The sequence below is a fragment of the Octopus bimaculoides genome, chromosome 2 (assembly GCF_046866305.1).
Source record: "Octopus bimaculoides isolate indiv1 chromosome 2, ASM4686630v1, whole genome shotgun sequence".
NCBI classification, from domain to species: Eukaryota; Metazoa; Mollusca; class Cephalopoda; order Octopoda; family Octopodidae; genus Octopus; species Octopus bimaculoides.
In genome coordinates, this window is record NC_142929.1 from 72,965,925 (window position 1) to 72,989,807 (window position 23,883).

Consider the following 23,883-nt stretch of genomic DNA (forward strand, 5'->3'; position numbering starts at 1 on the left):
AGTCGTCAATAAATAAGTAAAAATAAAAACAAACGCATTTACAGTTTTATAGGTTTTCAAGAACAATCTATTAAATAAGTATCAAGCTTTTAATATATGTTGTATTTAGTTGCTTGAGGTGAGTGCAAAACCTTTCATACTCAGAACATTAAATTGAAGTACAAATAATGTACAGCGAGGGGAAAACACGGAATTCATAAAATATTACATTCAAAGAAAAGCATAACAAATTAATAAAACGTATATGTAGTTCTTTTTCCTTCAGCTAGCACGGGAGAGAACTCTGAGCATATTTCGGTTTTATTCTGACTTCCTCGACACAGCAATGGCTTTTCCGTACTTACCAAAATAATGTAAAGAAACCACAAAATAAATGTACTTGATTGTACACTTTTTTTGTGTAGGAAAATAGAATTGATTAATAAAGTTGTGGTATTATGGGCTGTGATGAGCTGTGTGTTGTGGTGGAGAGGGGTGAGGCAAACAGAGGTGAAGCCAGACCGGAAGGGTCAGATCGGAAGTCGGCGACACGCGGTCGAAGGCTAGCACGTGGAGTCAGTCAGAAAACAGCGACGTTACGAGAAAGACGTGTTCTGATCAGGAGCGATCGTGTACTCCGCTGCGGTCGGCAAGGTAAGGTCCAACGTTTCATTCTGTCCTTTTGCTTCTTCCTCCATCTCACCCATAAGACAAAAAATTATGAGTGTAGTCCGGATTTCTAGTGATATAATTAAACCGTTTTGCGGCGACACGGACGTGGTCGCATGGCTAAAGAAGATGAAGCTGGTCGCGAAACTCCAAGGGATATGCGACTTGGCAAGTTTTCTACCGCTCTACTTGGATGGTCCGGCGTTGGCGCTATTTTTAGAGATGGAAGAGAGGGACCAAGTTAGCGCGGAGAAAATAGAAATCCGCTTGATGGAGGCCTTCGCAGAAGGAATGTTTGAGGCGTACGCTCGCCTGGGGAGAGCGAAGTGGACCGGCGAACATGTTGACGTGTTTGCCAACGAACTTAGGAGGTTGGCTAGACTGGCGGGGTACGAGGGAGAATCGCTGGATCGAACAGTAAAGTTGGCGTTTGTAACTGGGTTTCCTGACCACCTGTCGGTCGAATTGCAGAAACTGCCAGACGTGAACACCATGCCCATGGCGGATATAATATCGAGAGCTCGTATGTTAGTTTCGTGTCGTAGGTCGTCACCGTCGGCAGCAGCGGCGACAGCAAAAGGTGGCCGGTCGAGGAGTGGCGGAGAGGGGTCGAACAAGGAACGTGTGCGACCGTTCAAAGGACAGTGTTTCCGGTGTCAGGGCCCGCACATGGTGCGAGACTGTAAGTTACCTAAGCCTGAGGTCATCTGCTACCGTTGTCGTGAAACGGGACATATAGCCAGCGAATGTCTGCATGGAAACGGTCTAAGGGAGTCTACTGCGCCAGTGGTCTCCCTTTCAGATCAATAAAGGCGCAATTTTTTCTACCCGTTGTTGATGTGCTAGTGGATGGGAAGATGTCGCGTGCCCTTGTGGACACGGGCTGTACAACGACCCTGATGACTCCGGGAGTGGTAGAGACGTGGAGTGGAGAAAGCAGTGTGAGGGCAGTCGACGGAAGAGAGGTACGCTGTGAAGGCATTACTGACGGGCGGATTGAGGTGCAGGGAGCAAAGCTAACGCTACAAGCAACTGTAGTTGGCCACTTGGTGGATGAGATTGACGTGGTGTTGGGGATGGACGCCATCAACCGTCTTGGTGGCGTTAGGATTGCAGGAGATGAGGTCACGTTCGGAAGCGTGGGGGCATCGTGCGCCGTGAGTCGGGACCGCCAGGGAGAGCAGAGCCCCGTCGAGGACAGCGCCGCTTACACCATCGAAGACAAAGATTTTCAGGCGGCGTATGATGGTCGGAGGTGGACGATAGAGTGGCGATGGAAGGACGAGCCCCCACTACTAAAGAACAGGGTGAGCTGCTACCAGCATACGTTGAAAGGTCACGCCGACGTCGAGTTCGACGAGGAGGTAGAGAGATGGATCAAGGAAGGAGTCCTTGTCCCGTGGAAAGAGGAGGTGGTGAGTGGAGTGCTGCCTCTGATGGCGGTGGTGCAGCCGACGAAAGGAAAAGTCAGACCGGTGCTGGACTTTAGGGAGCTGAACGACCATATATCGTGTCACACGGGAGGCGAGGCAACGGACGTTTGCGGTGAGACGTTACGTATGTGGAGACAGTCGACCGGGGCAGCGACGATCGTCGACTTGAAGTCGGCATATTTGCAGCTCCGTGTGAGTGACAAGCTGTGGCGATACCAGCTGGTGCGGTACAAGGGCCGGACGTACTGTTTAACCAGGCTGGGTTTCGGGCTGAATTCCGCTCCGAAAATTATGGCGATGGTGCTCAAGTCCGTCCTAGGGAAAGAGGAGAGGATAAGGAAGGCCACCAGTTCCTACATCGACGACATTTTGGTTCACGAGACTGTAGTGCCAGCCACCGAGGTAGTGAGACACCTGGAGAGGTTCGGGCTGATTGCGAAGCCGCCTGAGTCGATGGTGGGGGGAGCTGTGCTGGGGGCTGAAGCTACAAAAAGACAGATCGGGCGAGCTGGTGTTCCGGAGAGGAAACGAGATCCCTGAACTGGGCACCAGTGTGAGTAGGCGGGAACTGTTCTCGGTGAGCGGGAAGCTGGTGGGACATTACCCGGTTGCAGGATGGCTTCGGACAGCATGTAGCTTCATCAAGAGACGAGCCGAAGGAGCAAAGTGGAATGACAGAGTTGGGGAGAAAACGACCGACATGATGCAGGAAATCTTGGTCAGAGTGAGAGCAGAGGGGCAGTTGGTATGTTCCCAAATCAAAGAGTGGGATCGTTTGGTGTGACGCCAGTAGCATCGCAATAGGGGTTGTCTTGGAAATGGGAGGCACCGTGGTGGAAGATGCAGCCTGGCTCAGGAAGATGGATGACTGCAACCATATCAACGTGGCGGAGTTGGATGCCGTGCTGAAGGGGGTGAACCTGGCCTTGAAGTGGGGGCTGTGCACCATCGAGATTAGAACCGATTCGGCCACTGTGCTTGGTTGGGTGACGACAGTCCTCACCAAAGGGGCTGCGGAGATGCTGGTAAAGCGCCGATTGGGAATATTGTGGGAGCTAACCGCTGAGTTCGATCTGGAGCTGAGCGTAATTTTTGTGCCTTCCGAAAAGAACAGGGCAGACGTCCTAACCAGGGTAAAGCGAGCTTGGCTGCAGGTGCCAGAGGATGCGGAGCAGGCTGTGGCTGCAGTATGCTGTCTGAGTGACTCGGAGTTGAGGAGACTGCATACCATGCATCACATGGGAGTGGACAGGACGTTGTTCCTCGCCAGGAAAGTTGACTCCGAGGTAACGAGGCGGAGCGTGCAGAGAGTGGTTAGCAGCTGTGACAGGTGCCAGACTATTGACCCTGCTCCGGGCGTACATGAAGCGGGAAGTATTCCAGTGGCCCACAACTGGAAACGACTGGCAGTGGACGTAACACACTACCGGCAGGGGACGTACCTCTCAATGGTTGACTGCGGATGGCCATATGGAGGGAGATGAAGACGGGGACTGCAGAGGAAATCGCAGGAGTGTTAAATGGGATATTCCTGGAACGAGGCCCCGTGGATGAGCTGCTGCTGGATAATGGCACTGCATTTCGCTCGGAGGTGCTGAAAGAAATGCTTGACGGGTGGCAGGTCAGCCACTTCTTCAGGGCGGCATACTGGCCAAGTGGAAATGGAGTGGTGGAAAGGCATCATCGTACCATCAAGACCATGGCAGAGAGGGGCCACATTTCGCCAATCGAGGCCGTATTTTGGTACAATATGTCGCCCAGGTCAGGACAGGCTGAGGAGTCGGTGCCACACAGGGCAATATTCAGGTACGAGTGGAGGCACCCGTGTATTGCATCAATGCGACTCCGGGGAGAAGAAGAGCACGCCTTCGTGCAGATCGGGGAAGAAGTTTGGGTAAAACCCCCAAATGCACGGTGCACATCACAATGGGGGAAAGGAACTATAACCTCCATCAATTCAAAGAACAACGTCTCAGTCGATGGTATGCCACGCCATGTTTTTGATGTGCGGAAGATTGTCAGTGCTTCAGAGGATGGAACCAGCTGCAGTGGGCAGGATGATGAAGACAGCAGCAGTAGGCAAGATGATGAAGGCAGCGCGCCAGGAACTCAGGCCAGTCCCGGGGTCGCACAGCGACCACAGAGGGAGCGGTACCCTCCTCCCTGGTTGGCTGATTATGAAACCAATTTAAGGTAGTTCGGGAGCGAGGAGTGAGTGGGAGAGCCGGTTGAATGATCTATAGATCAGGGGAGCGTGTGGTGTTATGAGCTGTGTGTTGTGGTGGAGAGGGGTGAGGCAAACAGAGGTGAAGCCAGACCGGAAGGGTCAGTTCGGAAGTCGGCGACACGCGGTCGAAGGCTGGCACGTGGAGTCAGTCAGAAAACAGCGATGTTACGAGAAAGACGTGTTCTGATCAGGACCGATCGTGTACTCCGCTGCGGTCGGCAAGGTAAGGTCCAACGTTTCATTCTGTCCTTTTGCTTCTTGTTGTCTTCTTCCTCCATCTCACCACAAAAGTTAATTTAAATGGCACCTTAATAATGCTAACAACGAAACAAATGACAATGATCTCGTGCAAGAGACATGTCTAAAACTCACACAACGTTTTTATACATTTTCGTATTATAAATTACTAGTATTCGTAACCGGCATTGCTCGGGTTTATTATCGTCTAAAATAAGTATAATCACATATATTCATTCCAGTTGTAATTTTGTATCAGCTGCTTTAAAAAGAAAGATTATTTCCCGTTCAACAGGGAATGTTGAGTCACTCAGAAGTGTTGTGTTCAAACAATTTAGAGGATAGTTCGAGTAAAGCTTCGTAAAAATGCGCAAATAATCAAATGGAAGTGATGTAGAGAATGTAACTATCTTAGCCTATCTTTTATAGATAAAATCATAAACATTGCTTCCCCCCCCCCCCCGGAAAGTGCGTTTGTTTTAAATTCGTACTTCAATTTATATATTTACTTTAAATGAGTTATTTTTCTAATCAGTTACTTTTCCTTCAGCATTTGCCTCTTAACTGGCATTCAAAGGAAGTGAAGGTTTAAGCTCGGAGCTGGCTGTGGAACCCAGCCCGTCCGTCCAATAATTCCACCGGTTTAGTTGTGGACACAATAATGCCCTCCTCTAAAGAACATGCTTTAACAAAAGCTAATGGGTACTTCACTTCCAGTGTTCTTACAGCACATCGGACACTAACCTAGGATTTCTAAGCCTCCACACTGTTGTCGGAAAGTCATTAACCTTCGTTAAATCCACTATAGGGTTAACATGAAGTTTACCGTCGTGAAATAGTGAAAGTAAAATATCCCCCCCACCCGAAGTGACAACACTGACACCCTAAAATTTCATGAAAAAAACTCCCTCGTTATGCCAGTCCACATGCACCTACATGTACAATAAATTCTAGACCTCTACTGCTTTTTCACAAATAGCAGCTGAGGTACACCGTACAAACATACCATACCCAGCAACGAGCACTACTGACAAAACCATTTGATGGCTTGCATGTTAGCCAACACAGTTACATGCCGGGGATGAGAAATAACGGACGGGGAGGTGACATTGTTCCTGTGAATTTACTAGGACTATATGAACTTTTTGAGAAAGTCATTTGACTCTACCCATCACAATTCAGCTAATGTATATGTAGGTAAGAGACTATTCGCAAAACGAAATGATTTTGTGCTGCAAATATAATACTGCGGTTTGTTGGTGTAATTTCTTGAGAGACGTAGCATTTGCGAGCACACCCACAACTCGGTGGAGTGGATGCTGCAGGGTGTCAGATTATTGTGGAAATAAATGAATGGAAGTATATGCATCGGAAATATTACCGAGGAGAGTGGCATAACGGATACTGTGTGTTTGGTGCAGAAGAAAGGGATACAGGAAAGTGCTGCTTGATTGAAATTCCCGATCGCATGCACAAAACATCCGTATGTGTAGTGGTTAGGTGAGTATCATGGAAAACAGATGCAAAAGGAATGTGTATGCCTTTGAAGTAAACAAATGAGTGAATGGATTCATAATTAAAAATAATTTGTCGTTGGTACACATAATTCTTCACTACATGCAAAATGTTGACAACTGCCACGAGTTGCTAGAAATAGAAACAGGGTACATCTGTGGAAATGATATGTCACAATTGAATATATGTTTGTGTGTGTATGTATGTAGTCATCTGATACAGTAGTCTACCGCAGAACTTCGAACATTGCTCTGGTCTCTGAGAAAAGCTGTCGTGTTGTAAACCTTCCTCGTTTGGCTGCATAGGGCCTTCTCTCCCTCTGTCTTGTTGACCACTGAATTTATAAGAATCGTGGCAGCTAGAAGGACAGACATACTACAGCAGAGTCTGTACCTAAATAGGTCAGCTCCTGTCCATTTGAACTCCGCCTGAAGTTAAAAGGTTAAAAGGAGTTGATCAATCACTTTTTGACAGGACAAAGAAAACCTGTTTTCCCGCCTGTTGATTGTGGTGGTTTGGACGACCGAGAATTCTTGGATTCGGTTTCGAATCTTGGCTTGGAGAAGGAAGTGTTAATTTTTACACACACATATACATACGATAGGTTTCCCTCGTTAACCAAATTCACTCACAAGGTACTGGGTTGATTCGGGTCTATTGTAAAGGAATTTTCTCAAAGCACCATGCATTGGAACTGAACTTGAAATTATGTGATTACAAGGCGAACTTAACAAGACAGCCATGTCTGCATCACCACAGCAACGTATTTTTTTTTTAATGACTAACTTGTTTCAGTTTGAATAAACGTTCTCAGATTAAGTCACTTGACAAGCAATCATAATTCTGAAATACAAAAAGTACTAATGTGAGAAAAAAAAAATTAGATCTAATCAATGATTTGATTAAGCTTGTTCGTATCATAGAGGTTCTCAACTTGGGCGGCACCGCCACCATGGGGACTCCGAGCATGTCGAGGGGGGCAGTGAGGAAACATAATTAACATACTAAAGTTTGCACATAGTAGTACTTATATAAACAACGAAATAATTTGCAATATGTCAAGGAGACTTACGACTTCTTTTGACTCACATTGAACCTGATATAGAAAATTTAGCTAGATTTCACCAGGCACAGGGCAGTCATTAACTTGCAATGTATAGAGAAAATTTACAAGTTTTGTCTTTATTGATGAGCGTGTTAAATAATAAAGCATTAAGATAATATGACTCTCCCCAGACACAAAACAATTTTTTTTATTATTCCACTGTTAAAAGCTTATACAATCCATTTTTTTTTAGTAAAATTTATAAATCATCATCCATGTTAAGTTGGTTTAGTCGTGATAATTCACTCACCACTCAAGTGGCCGCTAGGCATAACAAATACTTAAAAAAGGGAGCGTTACACCAATCCATCATCATGGATTGCTTTCCCCCTTTGGGAGTTCTACTTATTTATTTATCTATTTATTTATTATATCTTTCTCCGTTTTCTTCCTCTGTTTAGACGAACTTTCCTACCTTTTCGGACAAAACCTTTTGTAACCTTCGTCCTGTCTTTGTCCTTATATGTCTTTAATTGATATTAGCCCTTGTGGCCAATAAAACGAATTAATTATTATTATTAAAAGATGAAAGGCAAAGCGGGCCTCGGTGGCTGAATTTAAACACGAGTGGAGAGAGTTAGAGGTAATACTGCAAGGCATTTTCTCCAACGCATTAACGATATCTCACAAAAAGATATCTCATTTGATCAAAGGTCTGTTTGAGCAGAGCTGATCTTGGGCTAAACGATAACGACGATGACAAGTAACAAGTAGTAGTAGTGGTAGTGGTGGTAGTAATAGTTGTAGTAGTAATTGTAGGAGTGGTGGTGGTGGTAGTAGTAGTAGTAGTAGTAGTAGAAGTAATGGTGGTGGCGGTGGTCATTGTCGTAGTAGGAAAGAAGTTTAATAACATCACCGACTTATTTCTTTTTTTATAAATTGATAAATATATCGGAATTTATTCAATCGATTTTACGTTACCCATCACAACTGCTACTACAATGTGGCATTGAGCCAAACTTTGAAGCCTATGGGTGAAACCTTTTAGTTTTTTGGCTGTATCTGTGATTGAAAGGATAGTTTAAATACTTGATATTGAGAGACAGAAACCAAATTTCAGTATTTCATGAAAAGAATACAGTAATGCCTCACTTTACGAGACTCCAGGTTTACGAGTTGTATTTTTCAAGCACAAGATCCAAATTTTGAACGAAGTGCAAAAGTTTCTACAACCATAACAAAAGCTTCTGCGTGTTAGCGAGAAATTTATTGAGAGTGAAGAAAAGCTTCTTCTTAGCAAACAACTCTAGACTTGTTTTTAAAAAGAAATCTACAAGTCCGTCTACGAGTGCTTGTGAATCGGCAATCGCGTCCAAAAGTGATGATGTGTGCCAGTCTAGTGCGAGTGAAAGTGATTCAGAAAACAATTATAATAATAATATTTTTTATTGTAAATGATCTTGACATTCCTTTTATTTTACATAAAATATTCTTTACATTCTACTCTTGTTTTATTGCCATTTATTTACGAGTATGATAAATTTTATAGGTAAAATATTTTCTGGGAACGAATTACGATTTATAACATTACTACTATTGGAAATTATTGCTCCGTTTTGCGAGTTTTCGCTTTACGAGCAGTCTCCGGGAACACATTAACTCGTATATCGAAGCATTACTGTATAGGGAATTGGGGGCTATGATGCTTATATCGTTTCTGAACGTGAAATATCTATGACTAGGAATCAAGTCTCAGCTTGAGGAGAGTTTCCTGCTTATAGTAAACCTGCCCAGACTCACCATTCATCATCATCGCCATCATGATCACCATGACCGTCACCACCATCATCACCATCTCTACCCCCCCCCCCACACAACAACTGAGCATTTCGAGTCATAGGAACCGTAAAGCCGGTTATTCAATCTCCATGACCGAACTCACATTTCCTCCTAAACGGGATGCCAATCTGTCGCAGGGGCTACACATTCACAGCCGAGTGCATTGAAGCAGCGTGAAATGAAGTGTTTTACTGAAGAACATAACACACTGCACCGCCCGGTCCGAGAATCGAAACCACGATTGTGAGTGCACCATCCTAACCACTAGGTCACTCGACTTCACTAGATTCATACTGCCTATGCTGTATAAGTATTCCTCCCAACAGCATACCAGATCGCGAAGTATAGTCCTCGGCTAGACAAAGGAAGTGGTATTTAACTTGAAGCATGCCTGTGCGGGTCACGTCTCGTCAATCGGTCGATGACCTGAACTATATAACCACTACCATTGCTGCTGCTGCTGCTACCGCCGCCGCTACCAAAATAACGACTACGTCATAAATCACGCGCATAAAATGTTTCTTCTGATGCATAATTGTACCTTAAAAATATTTTTAGTAATGAATATGTGCAGTACAGGCATACCTCACCCTACGTCGTTAATTTGTTCCAGGAGACTCGACTTACGTCGAAAAACGACTAAGTCGAATTAACTTGTCTCTAGGCTAGGCTAGGCCGAATTTAGGGCAAAAAAAAAAAAAAAAGTAATCTAAATTTACGAATACAGTTTGGCGGTGTTTATGTTTACCGTACATCGCGGACGCTTTATTTATGAATGCGGTTTGCAATAAGACATGGGTAAAATAAAAGCCTTTTTTAAGCTTAAAAAATAAATTCAGTAATTATTATTATTTTGTAATAGTAAAAAAAAATTAAATTATTAAAAATTTACCAATACGTACATACAATTTGGTGGTTCATATCGTGAGCCACGTCACTTTACCATTAAGAAAATGCAGCAAGCATTTGCATATATCGAAAAAGGTCTTTCTATGTTCGAAGACATAGATTCAAATACTCAACGCTTTTCCAAGATTATGGGGGCTTGTCACGAAGCTTTTGCTCCTTATAATATAATCCTTGACGAAAGGAAGAAGACAGTTCAAGGAACTCTCAACCGGTTTTTAAGCGCATCTAACAAGAACAACCAGAGTCAGTTGTTGATGTCGATGATCCACAGCCATCTACATCCACGATATGAACCACCAAAACAACAACAGTAACCCATGCTTTTGAATTAGCCATCTATATAACAGGAAGAGATGTCTTGGGTATGTTCTTCAGGGCACGGGGATTGTGTGCATGATACACAAGCAATGGCTTCAACTTAAAAAAATCTCCTGTACAGTTATTTCCCAACATAATGGTCACACGTTCTTTTGGACCTGGAATAGTTTTCTCCTCCTGGGAAATGAATGAACGGTCTGTCAATTTTTTTCAATACAATCCAGTTTCATCCGTTAAAAATCTGTTCGGAATAAAACCCATTTTCTTCGATGATTTTCTTTAATGTATTGGAAAGTGGGTTATACATCATTAGATGTATACCTGACTTTCCTATATAAAATTATGAATTAACGGAACGCTGAACTCCAGACTATCAACATAACAACATTTATTTAAGGTGGAATATATATACATCTTTAGCTCTTGTTTGTTGAGACGTCTTCTGTGTGTGTGAGCATGGTTGTTGGTATGTAGATGTGAGCGAGCTGTCTAGCGTAAGTTCGAAAGATGGAGAGAGACAGCTAAACATGTCCTTGCTCAATCGCTGGCCAGCAAGAAAGAGACAGAATGAAGCGGGAAAGCTTGGTTGTTGAATTCCACGCATGCGTGAGACTACGCATGCGCACAGCGTTACTACAAATGCATTAGGAAATTCCGCTGCTGCCTGTTCATCAGCTGATGCACTTTCACCTTACTTCTTAATGGAGTGATAACTTCTTTGCTCCTTAAATCTCATGAACCATCATTGACTTACCTTGAACTCTACATCTTTCTCATCTCTATATTTTTTTCTTCAGGTCATCAAACAAAGACAACACTTTCTCTTGAATGATTTCTTGACTAATAGTAGCACGCTGACGATTCAACCTAACAATCCAAATGGTGAAAGAGGGAGCAGGACATCATAAGTCAAGTAAAAAAAAAGACAGCAATGAAAGCTAGAAGTACATGCATAGCACACAGAATAAACAGAGAAGGGTAGAAAAGTGAACAGTAAAAGAGTCACGAAGAAAAAAGGGTGCATAGACATGTTAAGAGTAGTATTGGTGAATTTCGGGAAGCATGGAATTTTTGAAGGAAGCCATGTCCAGACAGTTAACAACTGAAGCAGATAGATTATTCCATACTTCGACAATTCTGAGTGTGAAAAGACGACGAAGCAGCTTCGAAGAGCATTTCGCACGAGTGACTAAAAGTCCTAGCACTGTGTAATGTGTTGAAGTGGTAGTGATTGTTTTGCGAAGTAAAATATCAGGCTAAAGAGTTGCCCACTGAAAATGGCAGCCAAATCTCCCTCAATACCGACTTAAATAAAAACGAACATAAGAGATAACGAAGTGCCTGATACACAAAACGACAGGACAGTTACGACTAAAACGCTTTTAATTTTGAAGGGCCGGGAGACTGTAGAGAGTTGGTGTTGGTAATAAAGAGTAATAAAAACGAGATATGTTAGTTATACTGACTGAACTTAAATGAAGAGAACTAAGGGAGATAAGAATATATATAGAGTTACCTTCCTTAACTTTCTATTTATAAGCTATATTCTAGTATTGTCTGTGAGAGGAATCACGTTTATGCGCGTGCACGCGTATGTGAGTTTGTGTATGCAGTGTGTGTGTGTGTGTGAAAGAGAGAGATATAGAGAGAAAAAGAGAGCATTAATTCCTAGAAGCCAAAACTTCTCTTATGATAAAGAATACATATTTTGAAAGAAAAACTTCCTCCCTTGTGTCAGTAAGCGTTTTTATGTTGACTGCCACCGTTTTTCTTCTTGAAGCTTAGTCGGAAGACGAAAGCCAGAATCCAAGACTTATTTTTGTACGACTGGCGAGTAAGAAATCACAAATCACATTAAGAAGCAGTGGAAATTGATGAAGTAAACTTCGTATGAAACACATGGCCTGAATTTTGTTTCTTTTTCTAAGTGATGGGTCATTGGTGATTTAAACCAGACGAACATGTACAGCGCAACAGGAAGCGGAATGGGACGACTGGGCGCAGCTGTTTGGACGCTAACGATTTCACAAGGCTGACTGACTAGACATTCAGCCTCTTTTGGAGACAATACTTTTTGACACTGGAAGCTAACAGGTACGCGCAGAAATATACATATATAGCTAGAAAGGTGGGGTGGAGTGGAGAAATTAAAGTGTCTGATGTCAAATTAATCAGCGACCAAATAAGTAGGGCCAAAACAGCTGTGCCCAAACGCCTCATACCCATCCGGATCTTATAAAGACTCTGGTGAAGCCGAAGCTATGGCAGAAGACACTTGTTTAAGCTGCCGCCAGTCAGCGAAATAAACTTCTAAATCATAGGTGCGCATTTAGGGGCTTCCATTAGTCAATCCTGACCACGTGTCTGCACATATGTGTTGGGAAAGACAAAAGTTTTTTATTTCTAACAAAACTGGTTGTTACCCTTACATACAAGTCTCTCTTCATGCCACAGATGTTTACCCAAGAGCAAACCCACAGACTTAGACACAAATAACTCCACACCAGTGTTGTCACAAACGTCGCTGTCGGAACTCAAAAGACAGGACAGATACCACAAGTCATTTTGTCCGACCCTGTAATAGATCCACCAATCCTTAGTCTGGATTGGCATTTTTTTTCTTCTTTTTCTTTAATGATCCGGAATAATGAAAGGCAAAGTTTGATTTCAGTGGGGTTTGAACTCAGAACGCAATGAATCGAAACAAATTGAGACATTTAATTCGCTAACAGAGAATTATATCGTGTTGTCCTCCCTTGTAATTCAATAACACAAATTAAAACCACAACTTTATTAAACCAACTAATTTCTCGAAAATAAGGGACTTAAACATTTAAGGATAAAATAACATTGAAGTTATTTCCCTTATTATGGATACACCAGTGAATTCGCATAATTGTTGGAGCATCAAACGAAATGCCTGACTCTTTTTACGTGCTGAATTCAAATCCGCATAAATCAACTCTACCTTTCATCCTACCGTGGTCGGTAAAAATAAAGCACTAGTCAAGTACTGAAGTCAATTTAATAAACTAACCTTTGAGGCTTCGTGTCTATTGCAGATACCGATATTTAGTTTCACGTTCGTTTTGGCTCAAAGATGAGGATTGTACCCATGAATTCGGAAAGATCTCCGGTGAGGGCAGTGACATCAGTGCGGTAATCATTGATCCGGATAGATGAAAGGCAGAGTCAACTCCGCTAGGATTTGAACTCATAAATTAGCGGGTACTTCACAGTATTTAATTTTCATTTCTGAAAGGCTATCATCTCGACTTTTAACTTGGAGTTGAGATAGAGAGAATGTCTTGAACCACGAAGCAGCAACTGAAATATTTACATCAGAAAAATGACTTTTACTTTCATTTATAGTGAAGTGGGGGGTGGTGGTGATATCACGGGCCGTTCATGACTTCCTCAAATGCATTAGCCCATAAAGCGCTGGGATTTGCACTTACATAGCATGGAATGCTGAGCACATTTTATGAAAATGAGACTACCATGCACACATAAAAAACAAAAAATAGTTTAAATATCTTCTTAGTATATAATGGTAGCAAGTTTTACATCACCTGAAAAGTCATTAGTTGAACTATTAGTCCTCTTGCATTCTGAGGGGTATCGGAGCGTTTGAGTGACATTAGACCCCAACAAACGCCCATAAATTAAATGCATCTACCTGGGCCATGATCGTGGCCTGTCGACCTGTAGCCCGTCGCGCTTTATGTGTTAATGACACACGTGGATCAAAAGATATGCCAGCGGTGATGGAAACCGAGTTACACACTTAGAAGTGTAAACAATTATTGTGTACAGTCTTATTTAACATGTTAATGAGTACTCGGACAAGACAATTCGCTGCACAAGTTGTTTTGAGAGAAGATATTCTCCTTATAAACAATATGGGTGTAAACTCACCTCTAGACCATGAATGATGGTGCAAAAAGGAAAAAGTTAAATAACCTTTTTATATTTGAAGCCAGAACCAGTACTGTATAGACTCATATATCTTGACCGTTCACTTCTGATAATGAACTTTTGTGCTTGAAATATATAAAGGTTATTAAACTAAGTCCTTTTCTGATTGTAACACGCACTCTGTCTTCGTTCTATATGACCATACTTCAAACACGCTACAACGCTCTTGCATCATATTAGCTTTTCTCTCTCTCTCTCAATCATATCTTACTTCATTTACGAAAGAAAAGAAAAAAAGAACATAAAAATGAAATCTATCAATAAATAATCAAAATCGAGACCTGTCCAACATCTTCGATTATATACAAACGAGGTCAAAGGACAAACGGAAGTCAACCGGCAACTCTGATATCAACAACGTTGTATACACAGGAAGTTGTAGCAATAGATTCGTTCTTCCGGTTGCCACGCCAGCACACGATTCTCTTCAAAAATGGGTAAGAAAGCAAGTACGAACATATTTCTATCTTTAATTGTTAATTTAATTTTATTTCCTTTTGTATTTTAAAATATCTTTTGATATAATGAGTAAGATGTTGTTTTACCTGACTGTCTTTATTATCGTTGTTCTTTTCACTGATTTTGTCGTGTTGTCGTTCATCCACGCCTGTATTTTGAACCAGCATCAGAGTTTCGACCTGCTAGAATTAGCAACCAATTTTCCCTTATATCACACTCTATTAAAACAGAAACTACATTTTGGATATTTAGTCTTCGATATCTGGGTGTAAAAAATGGGATTAACACTGCTAGAATTCAAATGCTTTGGATCATAGGCCCTTCACTTATATACGCACCTATATTTTAAACCAACATCTACGTGATCGCTCTGTCTGGTAGAAGCAGCAGTTAAATTTCCCCTTATATCGCTACCTACTGTATTGAAACAGGAAGAACACGTTTAATGGGACAGTCTTTGATTCACATGTTTGTGGGGTGGGGGGAAATTGGATACTCACGAATGAAAGGCTTTCGATCATAAATAGGCTTGTTGCATCCAGACTGACATGTGGCTAAACAACAACTATCTTATGTAGTTATATATATATATATATATATATATATTCAGTTTAATGTATAACAAATGTAGTATAATGTCGATGCATTCATAGTGTTCAGCTTTTAATCTGAAGCAGTCAGATATATTTACGACTGTGATGTTAATTAAAAAGTTCCATTTTTAATGTTTGACACGATGAGCTAGTAGAATCGTTTGCACGTTGGATGAAATTCTTAGCGGAATTTCTTCCGGCGCTTTACGTTCGAAGTTCAGATTCCACCGAGGTAAGTCTTTGCCTTTCATCCTTTCGGGGTCGTTAAAACTTTCCAGTTGAGCACTGGGCTCGAGGTTTCCACTTACCTCCTGTCCTAAAATTGCTGGCCTTGTGCCAAAATTTGAAACCGTTATTTACTTTGTTCCATTCATTACATTTCTCTGGCTACTATAGAATCTTATAACATAAATTGATTGTACATATTGAATTACAGTGAGTGTGTAGTGTGTATATATATATATAAAGCATCGCCTAAGTTTCTTAACGCAGCAGACGTGTACTCAATGGAAAGAGATGTGTAGATATATGTGGGTCTACGTAGCGTTCATGTTTATAGATGCGTGTGTATTTAGGTATAGATGTATAGTGTGTGTGTACTCTTGTGTATCTATCGGTTTGCGTGTGCATATGTATTAATGCATATGAATTCAGGTATGTGTGTCTTTAGACGTATCTCTATGCTAATACGTATATAATTGTATTTATGAGTGTTGATCTTTTAGTAAAAAGAAAGGGGTAGTGCCCGCGACCCTTTACAGGGTCTCTAAAGTAAGTGAGAGAGACTGGGAAGGAGGAAAGTATCCTCAAACTGGAGGCATGGCCGGTTCTCAATTGGGGTCCATATAGGAGTTGGTTGTTAAAATGTATGTACAATAAATTCGTTATACTTCTGCAATACATAGAATATTTTAATTTTTAATACAATACCTAATCATATTTAATTATAAAAATATAAAAGAAATTTTTTAAGCATTGAACGGCTCTGAGGGTCCACCCTAGTAAATTAGGAATTAAAGGAATCCATGGGTAAAAAATGGTTGAGAAACACTGATCTAAAGGTACCTAAAGATCAGCTGGAGATTTTAAACCAAGCAAGTGAGCTACAGGTTACAGAAGGATTTGAAGTCAAAATGCAAAGAACCAGAACAACTACCACAAAGTTCTAACATTTCTGTCAGTTTACCGCCCAAGACAGGTATTTTTCCTATTGATTCTAGATCAGGGGTTTTCAAACTGTGTTCCGCGGACCACAGGGGTTCCGTGGACAGCAAATATTTTTTATGGGCAATTTGATTTTATATATGTTTTTTAAGCGAAATCTTTTAATTGACAATAAACCTATTTTTTAAATACTGTTAAATAAATAAATGTAAAAATATATGTTATTTTAAGCAAATATTTATGTATAAATTTCATAAGCGTTTATAAGGGGGTCCCTAAGGTAAAGTCCCTAAGGTAAAGTCAAAAAGTTTGAAAACCCCTGTTCTAGATGGATGAAAGGCAAAATTTACCTCAGCAGGATTTATATATTTTACCCTTTAGCATTCAGATTTCTTTGTCCAATATGTTGCTTATTTATTCACATTGTTTTGAATTAATCATGCATTATCTCAAGGCTTCAAAATTTCCTGGATGTGATTGTATATTTTTAGAATGACATTGTAGGGGAGGTGTGAGAGGTTGGATCTTGTCAGTTTTAACTTAAAACAGATAGAATATTTGGGCTGGAAATGGCTGGTTTAAATGTTAATGGGTTTAATGGTTTGTATAGCCTTGTTATGTCCTGGCTATGACTTTAAACTGCATCCAGTAGTGGAGCCCTGATTCAGGAATTCCAGGGTCTTGAGGAGTGTGGAATCACCCCTGAGCCACTATTGTTCCCAGGTTTACACACACATGGAGTAGTAGCATCTTTCAAGGTTCCAACCATGAGTTACTTACCATGTCACAGAAGAAAGTCACTCACAGACACCTCAGTGAACCCAGAGCAGATAAGGTCCTTCAACTCTAGCTGCTCATCTAAGAGAAGGTAATCCATTCAAACACTGCATCCTGACAGCTACTGGGCTTGTGGCACTCATTGCACCAGACCACAAGTTTAAAGGATGAGAGACTGGGACTGGCTCTGCACAAGCCATGCCTAGAATAATAATCAACCCCTGCTGCCTTGTGGGGTCATTTATTGAGCATTTGAAAAAAGACTGGAGGAGTATATCACTATAATAAATCTGGAGGGAAGGACCCTAAGGCAGATATGTATGGTTATACTCTACCAATATCTGGTATCTACTGTGACTCCACGGATACTGTTAATGTATTGACTTGTCTTTCCTTCATCATGTATCCATGAGTAGAGAGATGGTAAGTATAGTTGGGGCTAGGCACTTACTTCAGGAAATAGTCCAGGCACAGCAGAGATAGTTAAGTTACAGTCCCTGCAATACTGTTAACCACCACAACAAAGGCCAGCCTTGGCCTTCAATGTATATTAAGTATGAGTGTAGATATTTTCTATTCAGTCATGTCTATAGATGTGCATGTATGGTACTATCATCATCATCATCATCATCGTTTAACGTCCGCTTTCCATGCTAGCATGGGTTGGACGATTTGACTGAGGACTGGTGAAACCAGATGGCAACACCAGGCTCCAATCTAATTTGGCAGAGTTTCTACAGCTAGATGCCCTTCATAACGCCAACCACTCAGAGAGTGTAGTGGGTGCTTTTACGTGTCACCCGCACGAAGGCCAGTCAGGCGGTACTGGCAACGGCCACGCTCGAAATGGTGTCTTTTATGTGCCACCCGCACAAGAGCCGGTCCAGGGGCACTGGCAACGATCTCGCTCGAAAACCCTATGAAGGCCAGTCAGGCGGTACTGGCAACGGTCACGCTCAAAATGGTGCATCTTATGTGCCACCCGCACAAGAGCCAGTCCAGGGGCACTGGCAACGATCTCACTTGGCTTGCCGGGTCTTCTCATGCACAGCACATTTCCAAAGGTCTCGGTCAGTAGTCATCGCCTCGGTGAGGCCCAATGTTCGAAGGTCTTGCCTCACCACCTCAGCCCAGGTCTTCCTGGGCCTACCTCTTCCACGGGTATGCACATTGACATTACACATCCAGCGGAGCATACTGGCTTCATTCCTTGCGAGCTTACGCATGTCCTCAGCAGTCACAGCCCATGTTTCACTGCCATGTAGCATGGTTGTTCGTACACATGCGTCATACAGTCTGCCTTTTACTCTGAGTGAGAGTCCCTTTGTTGCCAGCAGAGGTAAGAGCTCCCTAAACTTTGCCCAGGCTATTTTTATTCTAGCAGCTACACTTTCAGCGCACCCGCCCCCACTACTAACTTGGTCACCCAGATAGCGGAAGCTATCGACTACCTCTAGTAATTCTCCCTGGAATGAGATAGAAGTTGTTTACAGTGTTTATTGCACCTGAACTAACTTCGTAGTTAATCTGCCTTTGATATTGCTGCACCTCTTATGTGTCCATAGCTTGCACCGGGTACATCTTATAGAGTTACTACCTACTCCTTTTCTACATACTGAGCAGGGCCATCTACCTGAAGGGGTTTGTGTTTTATCTACCGTCCTACTTATTAGGATTTTGGTTTTTGCTAGGTTGACTCGAAGGCCCTTCGATTCTAGTCCTTGCTTCCACACCTGAAACTTCTCCTCTAGTTCTGATAGTGACTCTGCAATTAGTGCAAGGTCATCAGCATAGAGGAGCTCCCAGGGGCAACCTGTCTTGAATTCCTCTGTGATCGCCTGGAGGACTATGATAAATAGGAGGGGGCTGAGGACGGAACCTTGGTGGACCCCTACCTCTACCCGGAATTCATTACTGTACTCATTTCCAACCCTCACCTTACTGACAGCATCTCTGTACATGGCTCGCACAGCTCTCACTAACCATTCTTCTATCCCAAGTTTCCTCATTGATCACCAGATAAGGGATCGGGGGACCCTGTCAAAGGCTTTCTCCATGTCAACGAAGGCCAGGTACAGAGGTTTATCCTTGGCTAGGTATTTCTCCTGCAGCTGTCTTACTAGAAATATGGCATCAGTAGTGCTTTTACCTGGCACGAACCCAAACTGCATCTCATCTAAATTGATTCGCTCCCTAATTAGTTGGGCTATGACCCTCTCCGTAACTTTCATAACCTGATCTAACAGCTTGATGCCTCTGTAATTATTTGTATCTAAAGCATCACCTTTACCTTTGTAGCAGTTGACTATGGTGCTGCTACACCAGTCATTGGGTATGACTCCTTCGTGTATCACCTGTTTTGTAATACGGGTGACTAGGCTGTAGCCAACACTGCCAGATATTTTGAGCATCTCTGCAGTGATTCCTGATGGGTCGGGGGCTTTCCCTGTCTTATTCAAGTATGTATATAAACATGTTAGTGTGTGTATATGTATGTATACAAATATATGTATAGTTGTCTGTTTGTCTATGTGTGCTGGTATTTGTGTAGATGTGTATACAGTCAGAAATGAAGATAAACATCAGTATGTCACAACAGTGACATTTACTTGCAATCTTCCATTGAAATATGTCTATATTTGCGGAAATATTACAGGTGAAAATTAGTGACAGTAAAAGCAGCTGATTGTACAAAATCTGCTTGAGCAAATCTCATCTGATCCATGCAAGCATGGATAAAAATATAGAATATGAAATAACAAAGATCTTGATGGAAATAGTCATATATCAGAAATAGGAAAATTCACTGCAGTATATAACTTTAATCCAATATTGCTGCATATTATGTATCTTCATTAAATATGCTATGCAGATGACTATTTTAATCTAATACTACTGCTTCTTCATGATGTGTCTGCATTGAGTATGATACACATATTGCAATTTTATTCTAATACTGCTTGACTATTTGCAATGTATTGGATCGTCCCATAAATAATGCAATTTTTTCAATTACATGAACTAAAAGTCAGTGAGAGATGGGATAAACTACCTGCATCAACTTGCTATGAAAGCAGATACATTCTATCTTGTACTTATTCTTAGTGCAAATTCGATTTTAACAGTTATTTTTTCAAAGCTATAATGGAAGTGGCAAAAGAACATATTTGGCATATTTTGCTTTATGAGTTCAATAAAGGCAACAATGCAATAAAAAGTGCAAGGAATATTAATGTAGTATCTGGGGATTGGACAATAGGCGTGAGCCAGTGTCAACAGTGGTTCCAGAAATTCCGAGCCTGAAACTACAGCCTAGAAGATGAACCTCATCCTGGAAAATCTGTAGAGCTCAATGACGACATCCTGCAAACCCTGGTAGAACAAAATCCCATCATAATTGTTGAGGAACTAGCAGAGAAGATTGGATTTGGTCATTCAACCATTCATTGCCACCTGTATGCCATCGGAAAAGTTAGCAAATTGGGTCAGTGGGTTTCTCACAAACTTTCCGAGTCTAATCACATGCAGAGAGTGAATGTGTGCTCTTCTTTGCTATCATGTCTCACAAATGAACACCTTTTTTTGGACTAAATAGTGACTGGTGACAAGAAATGGGTTCTCTAAAAATGTCAAGTGCCAAAGACTGGATAGGGAAAGGAGAAACACCGGCACCCCAGGCTAAAGGTTTTATCCACGTAATGTGTTATCTGTTTGGTGGGATATGATAACAGACAATGACAAAGGAGATCTGCTGTGAGCAGCTTGAGTGGTTTTAAGATGACAGGTCTTCTTCTATCAGGATAATGCACATTCCAAAGGCTGGAGCAGTTTGAATGGGAAACCATGCCCCAACCACCATATTTGCCGGATATTGCCCCATCTGATTTTCATTTATTCTATAGTCTTCAAAATCATTTGGACAGAAAAAATATGAATTCTGTAGACAAGGTCAGAACAGTACTGGAGGAGTATTTTTCATCACGGACAAGTGAATTTTGGAAGAGGGGCCTTGCAAGTCTACCAGATAGATGGAAGAGCATTGTAGAAAATGAAAGAGAGTATATTTTAGATTAAAAAAGAACTTTGTTTATCTTAATTTTGAAAAATAAAAGAAGTTTTAAAAACCGGCATTATTTATGGGATGACCCAATATTTGCATTAAATACGATACACATGTACCTATTTTAATCTAATACTGCTTCTTTTGCATATAATGGATGTTCAAAGAAATTCTTAAAAATACTATTTTGTTGGTAGAATTTTTGTATATAATTAAGATTTGTTTATTTTTTCCAGCTGTTTCTGTTGGATCTTCCTGCTTTTTATCCTCAACACTTACAGTATTATTGTTTGCTGGAATGCAGATGTTCCGCAATCAGCTTGGATCAACCGAATATTTCACCATTTTGGGAGGTTTTCTTGGTTCCTGGATTTTCATCCTTCTGTTGACCGTATCCTTTTCACAAATGCTTCAAAGGAAAAATAACTTTCAGCCTAGAAAGTGCTTTGTATATCTCTCTGTAGCTGTCATTACCAATACATTTCTACGATTACTTTTCACTGATGGCACATAATACTATATTTTACCCAACACTCTGTGTCCATTTGTGTCACATACTCATATCCATGCACCCATCTCTCTCCTATATACATCGATGTCTTCCATACTCGTCATGCTCTTGGCACACTTCTGCTCCATCTCTCATTTGAATTCATGTTCTTCATCAACAGGTCATATTTCCTTATATCTTCCCAACTTCCTCAAGTGTTCCACATTCAGTGATGAACTCCTTCTCCTACTACTGTGTAGCTTCATGTGGCTTTAGGTTCAGTTCCACCACATGGCACCATAGGCAAATATCTTAGGCAGACCAAAGCCTTGTGAGTAGATTTGGTTAGCAGAAACCGAAAGAAGTCTTTTGTATATGTTGGATGTGTGTGTATGTATATACTCTTTTATTTGTTTCAGTCATTTGACTGTGGCTATGCTGGAGCACCGCCTTTAGTCGAGCAAATCGACCCCAGGACTTATTCTTTGTAAGCCCAGTACTTTTTCTATCGGTCTCTTTTGCTGAACCGCTAAGTGACGGGACATAAATACACCAGCATCGGGTGTCAAGCAATGCTAGGGGGACAAACATATACACATATATATACATATATACGATGGGCTTCTTTCAGTTTCCGTCTACCAAATTCACTCGCAAGGCTTTGGTCAGTCCGAGGTTATCATAGAAGACACTTGCCCAAGGTGCCACGCAGTGGGACTTGAACCCGGAACCATGTGGTTGGTAAGCAAGCTACTTACCACACAGTCACTCCTGCGCCTATATATATACACACAAACATATATATATATATAGAATAGCTAGAGTGAAGCATTGTGTGATATACTACATTAGATGAACTTGTAAGATAAGGCCGAAACAACAAGAGATAAAATACAAAGTAAACTACAAACATGAAAACAGAACAGATGGAGTTTTACCTTATATTTCAAAATTTTGGGGTTATGATCCCTTCCTCAGGACACGTGGAGAAATAAGGGATAGAATAAGTCATTGCTCAGATATATTGAGACAGATGGTAACGTGTGCAGACATATGTTGTTATAATAGCCAGTTATCTTTGTGTATCTCTTTTCTGTTGTTTCAGCTTGTTAATAAGAAGGGCCACCTTGATTCTAAGATTGTTTGTATTATGTTGAGTGACCCTGATGGCCACTGTGAAATCCTGGGTCTGGCACTTCTGTGGATACTTGCAGATTCAAGTGGTTTTAGGTATGTGTTCCTTGATGCAAATGTGCAGTTTTCTGGCAGTGCTCCCAATGTAGGTTTCACCCCATTTACAGCAGACTACCTTGTATACCAAATAAGGCCATGAGCACATTTTGAAGTTACTGTTGGAGCAATCAGATGGTGTGCACCCCATGATGTTAAGTCCCTCCCTGCAGATCAGGAAGGCCCTCCTTATTAACCCGCTAAGACTAAATCTAAACAGTAGAAAAGAGTTACACAAAGCCGACTGGTTATTATTACAACACGATGCTGCACATCCTCCCCAACATTTCTGAGTGACTACTTATTCTATCCCTCATTTCTCCACGTGTCTTGAAGAAGTTATAATCATGAAATATTGAAATGTAAGGTAAAACTCCAACTGTTGCTCTATTTTGTTTTTGTAGTTTATCTCACATTGTATTTCATCACATTTAATTTGTATCTCATCTCACTTTGTTTCGTCCTTATCTTACAAGTTTATCTAATATATATGTGTGTGTGTATATATATATATATATATATATATATATATATATATAAATCATCATCATCATCGTCGTCGTCGTTTAACCTCCGCTTCCCATGCTGGCATAGTTTGGATGGTTTGACTGAGGACTGGCGAGCCAGATGGCTGCACCAGGCTCCAATCTGATCTGGCAGAGTTTCTACAGCTGGATGCCCTTCCTAACGCCAACCACTCCGAAAGTGTAGTGGGTGCTTTTACATGCCAGTCAGGCTGTACTGGCAACGGCCACGCTCAAAATGGTGTATTTTATGTCCCACCTGCACAGGAGCCAGTCCTGCGGCACTGGCAACGATCATGCTCGGACAGTGCTCTTAATCCTCCACTGGTACAGGTGCCATCACGATTTCGCTTTCGCTTGCCCCAACAGTGAAAGAGACGTTGGCATGGGTGCCAGTCGTCAAATTTTGTTCGATTTTGATTTCACTTGCCTCAACA

General features: G+C 41.6%; 2 protein-coding genes and 2 long non-coding RNA genes across 8 annotated transcripts in view; 3 read left to right on the forward strand and 1 right to left on the reverse strand.

Annotated features, from left to right (window-relative positions):
* On the forward strand, positions 1 to 14,124 carry LOC149137113 (uncharacterized). The gene is made up of 2 exons (XR_016240640.1): positions 1 to 633; positions 13,234 to 14,124. It is a non-coding gene; the product is annotated as an uncharacterized LOC149137113 (long non-coding RNA).
* Positions 640 to 14,512, forward strand: LOC149137114 (uncharacterized). Of its 3 annotated transcripts, none has more exons than XM_089347001.1 (2): positions 640 to 4,531; positions 10,969 to 12,853. In XM_089347001.1, the coding sequence occupies exon 1, from the start codon at positions 700 to 702 to the stop codon at positions 1,456 to 1,458; it is 759 nt and encodes a 252-aa protein (XP_089203127.1). In that variant the 5' UTR covers positions 640 to 699; the 3' UTR covers positions 1,459 to 4,531; positions 10,969 to 12,853. The 3 variants fall into 3 exon arrangements, with proteins under 3 accessions (XP_089203127.1, XP_089203126.1, XP_089203125.1); XM_089347000.1 differs by lacking the exon at positions 10,969 to 12,853 and adding an exon at positions 14,375 to 14,512 and having other exon boundaries at positions 1,463 to 4,531; XM_089346999.1 differs by having other exon boundaries at positions 1,463 to 4,531.
* On the reverse strand, positions 10,543 to 14,536 carry LOC106882583 (uncharacterized). The gene is made up of 3 exons (XR_001411018.3): positions 14,431 to 14,536; positions 13,209 to 13,498; positions 10,543 to 11,038 (listed from the first exon to the last, which is right to left on the reverse strand). It is a non-coding gene; the product is annotated as an uncharacterized LOC106882583 (long non-coding RNA).
* Positions 11,736 to 23,883, forward strand: part of LOC106882582 (dolichyl-diphosphooligosaccharide--protein glycosyltransferase subunit KCP2) — a 25,261-nt gene continuing 13,113 nt past the window's right edge. The window contains exons 1-2 of one of the 3 annotated variants that reach the window (XM_014933309.3): positions 11,736 to 14,598; positions 21,439 to 21,593. In XM_014933309.3, coding sequence (XP_014788795.1) covers positions 14,583 to 14,598; positions 21,439 to 21,593 — 171 coding nt within the window. In that variant the 5' untranslated portion in view covers positions 11,736 to 14,582. The remainder of the gene's footprint in view (positions 14,599 to 21,438; positions 21,594 to 23,883) is intronic. The other 2 variants (XM_089347002.1, XM_014933310.3) reach the window with 2 other exon arrangements.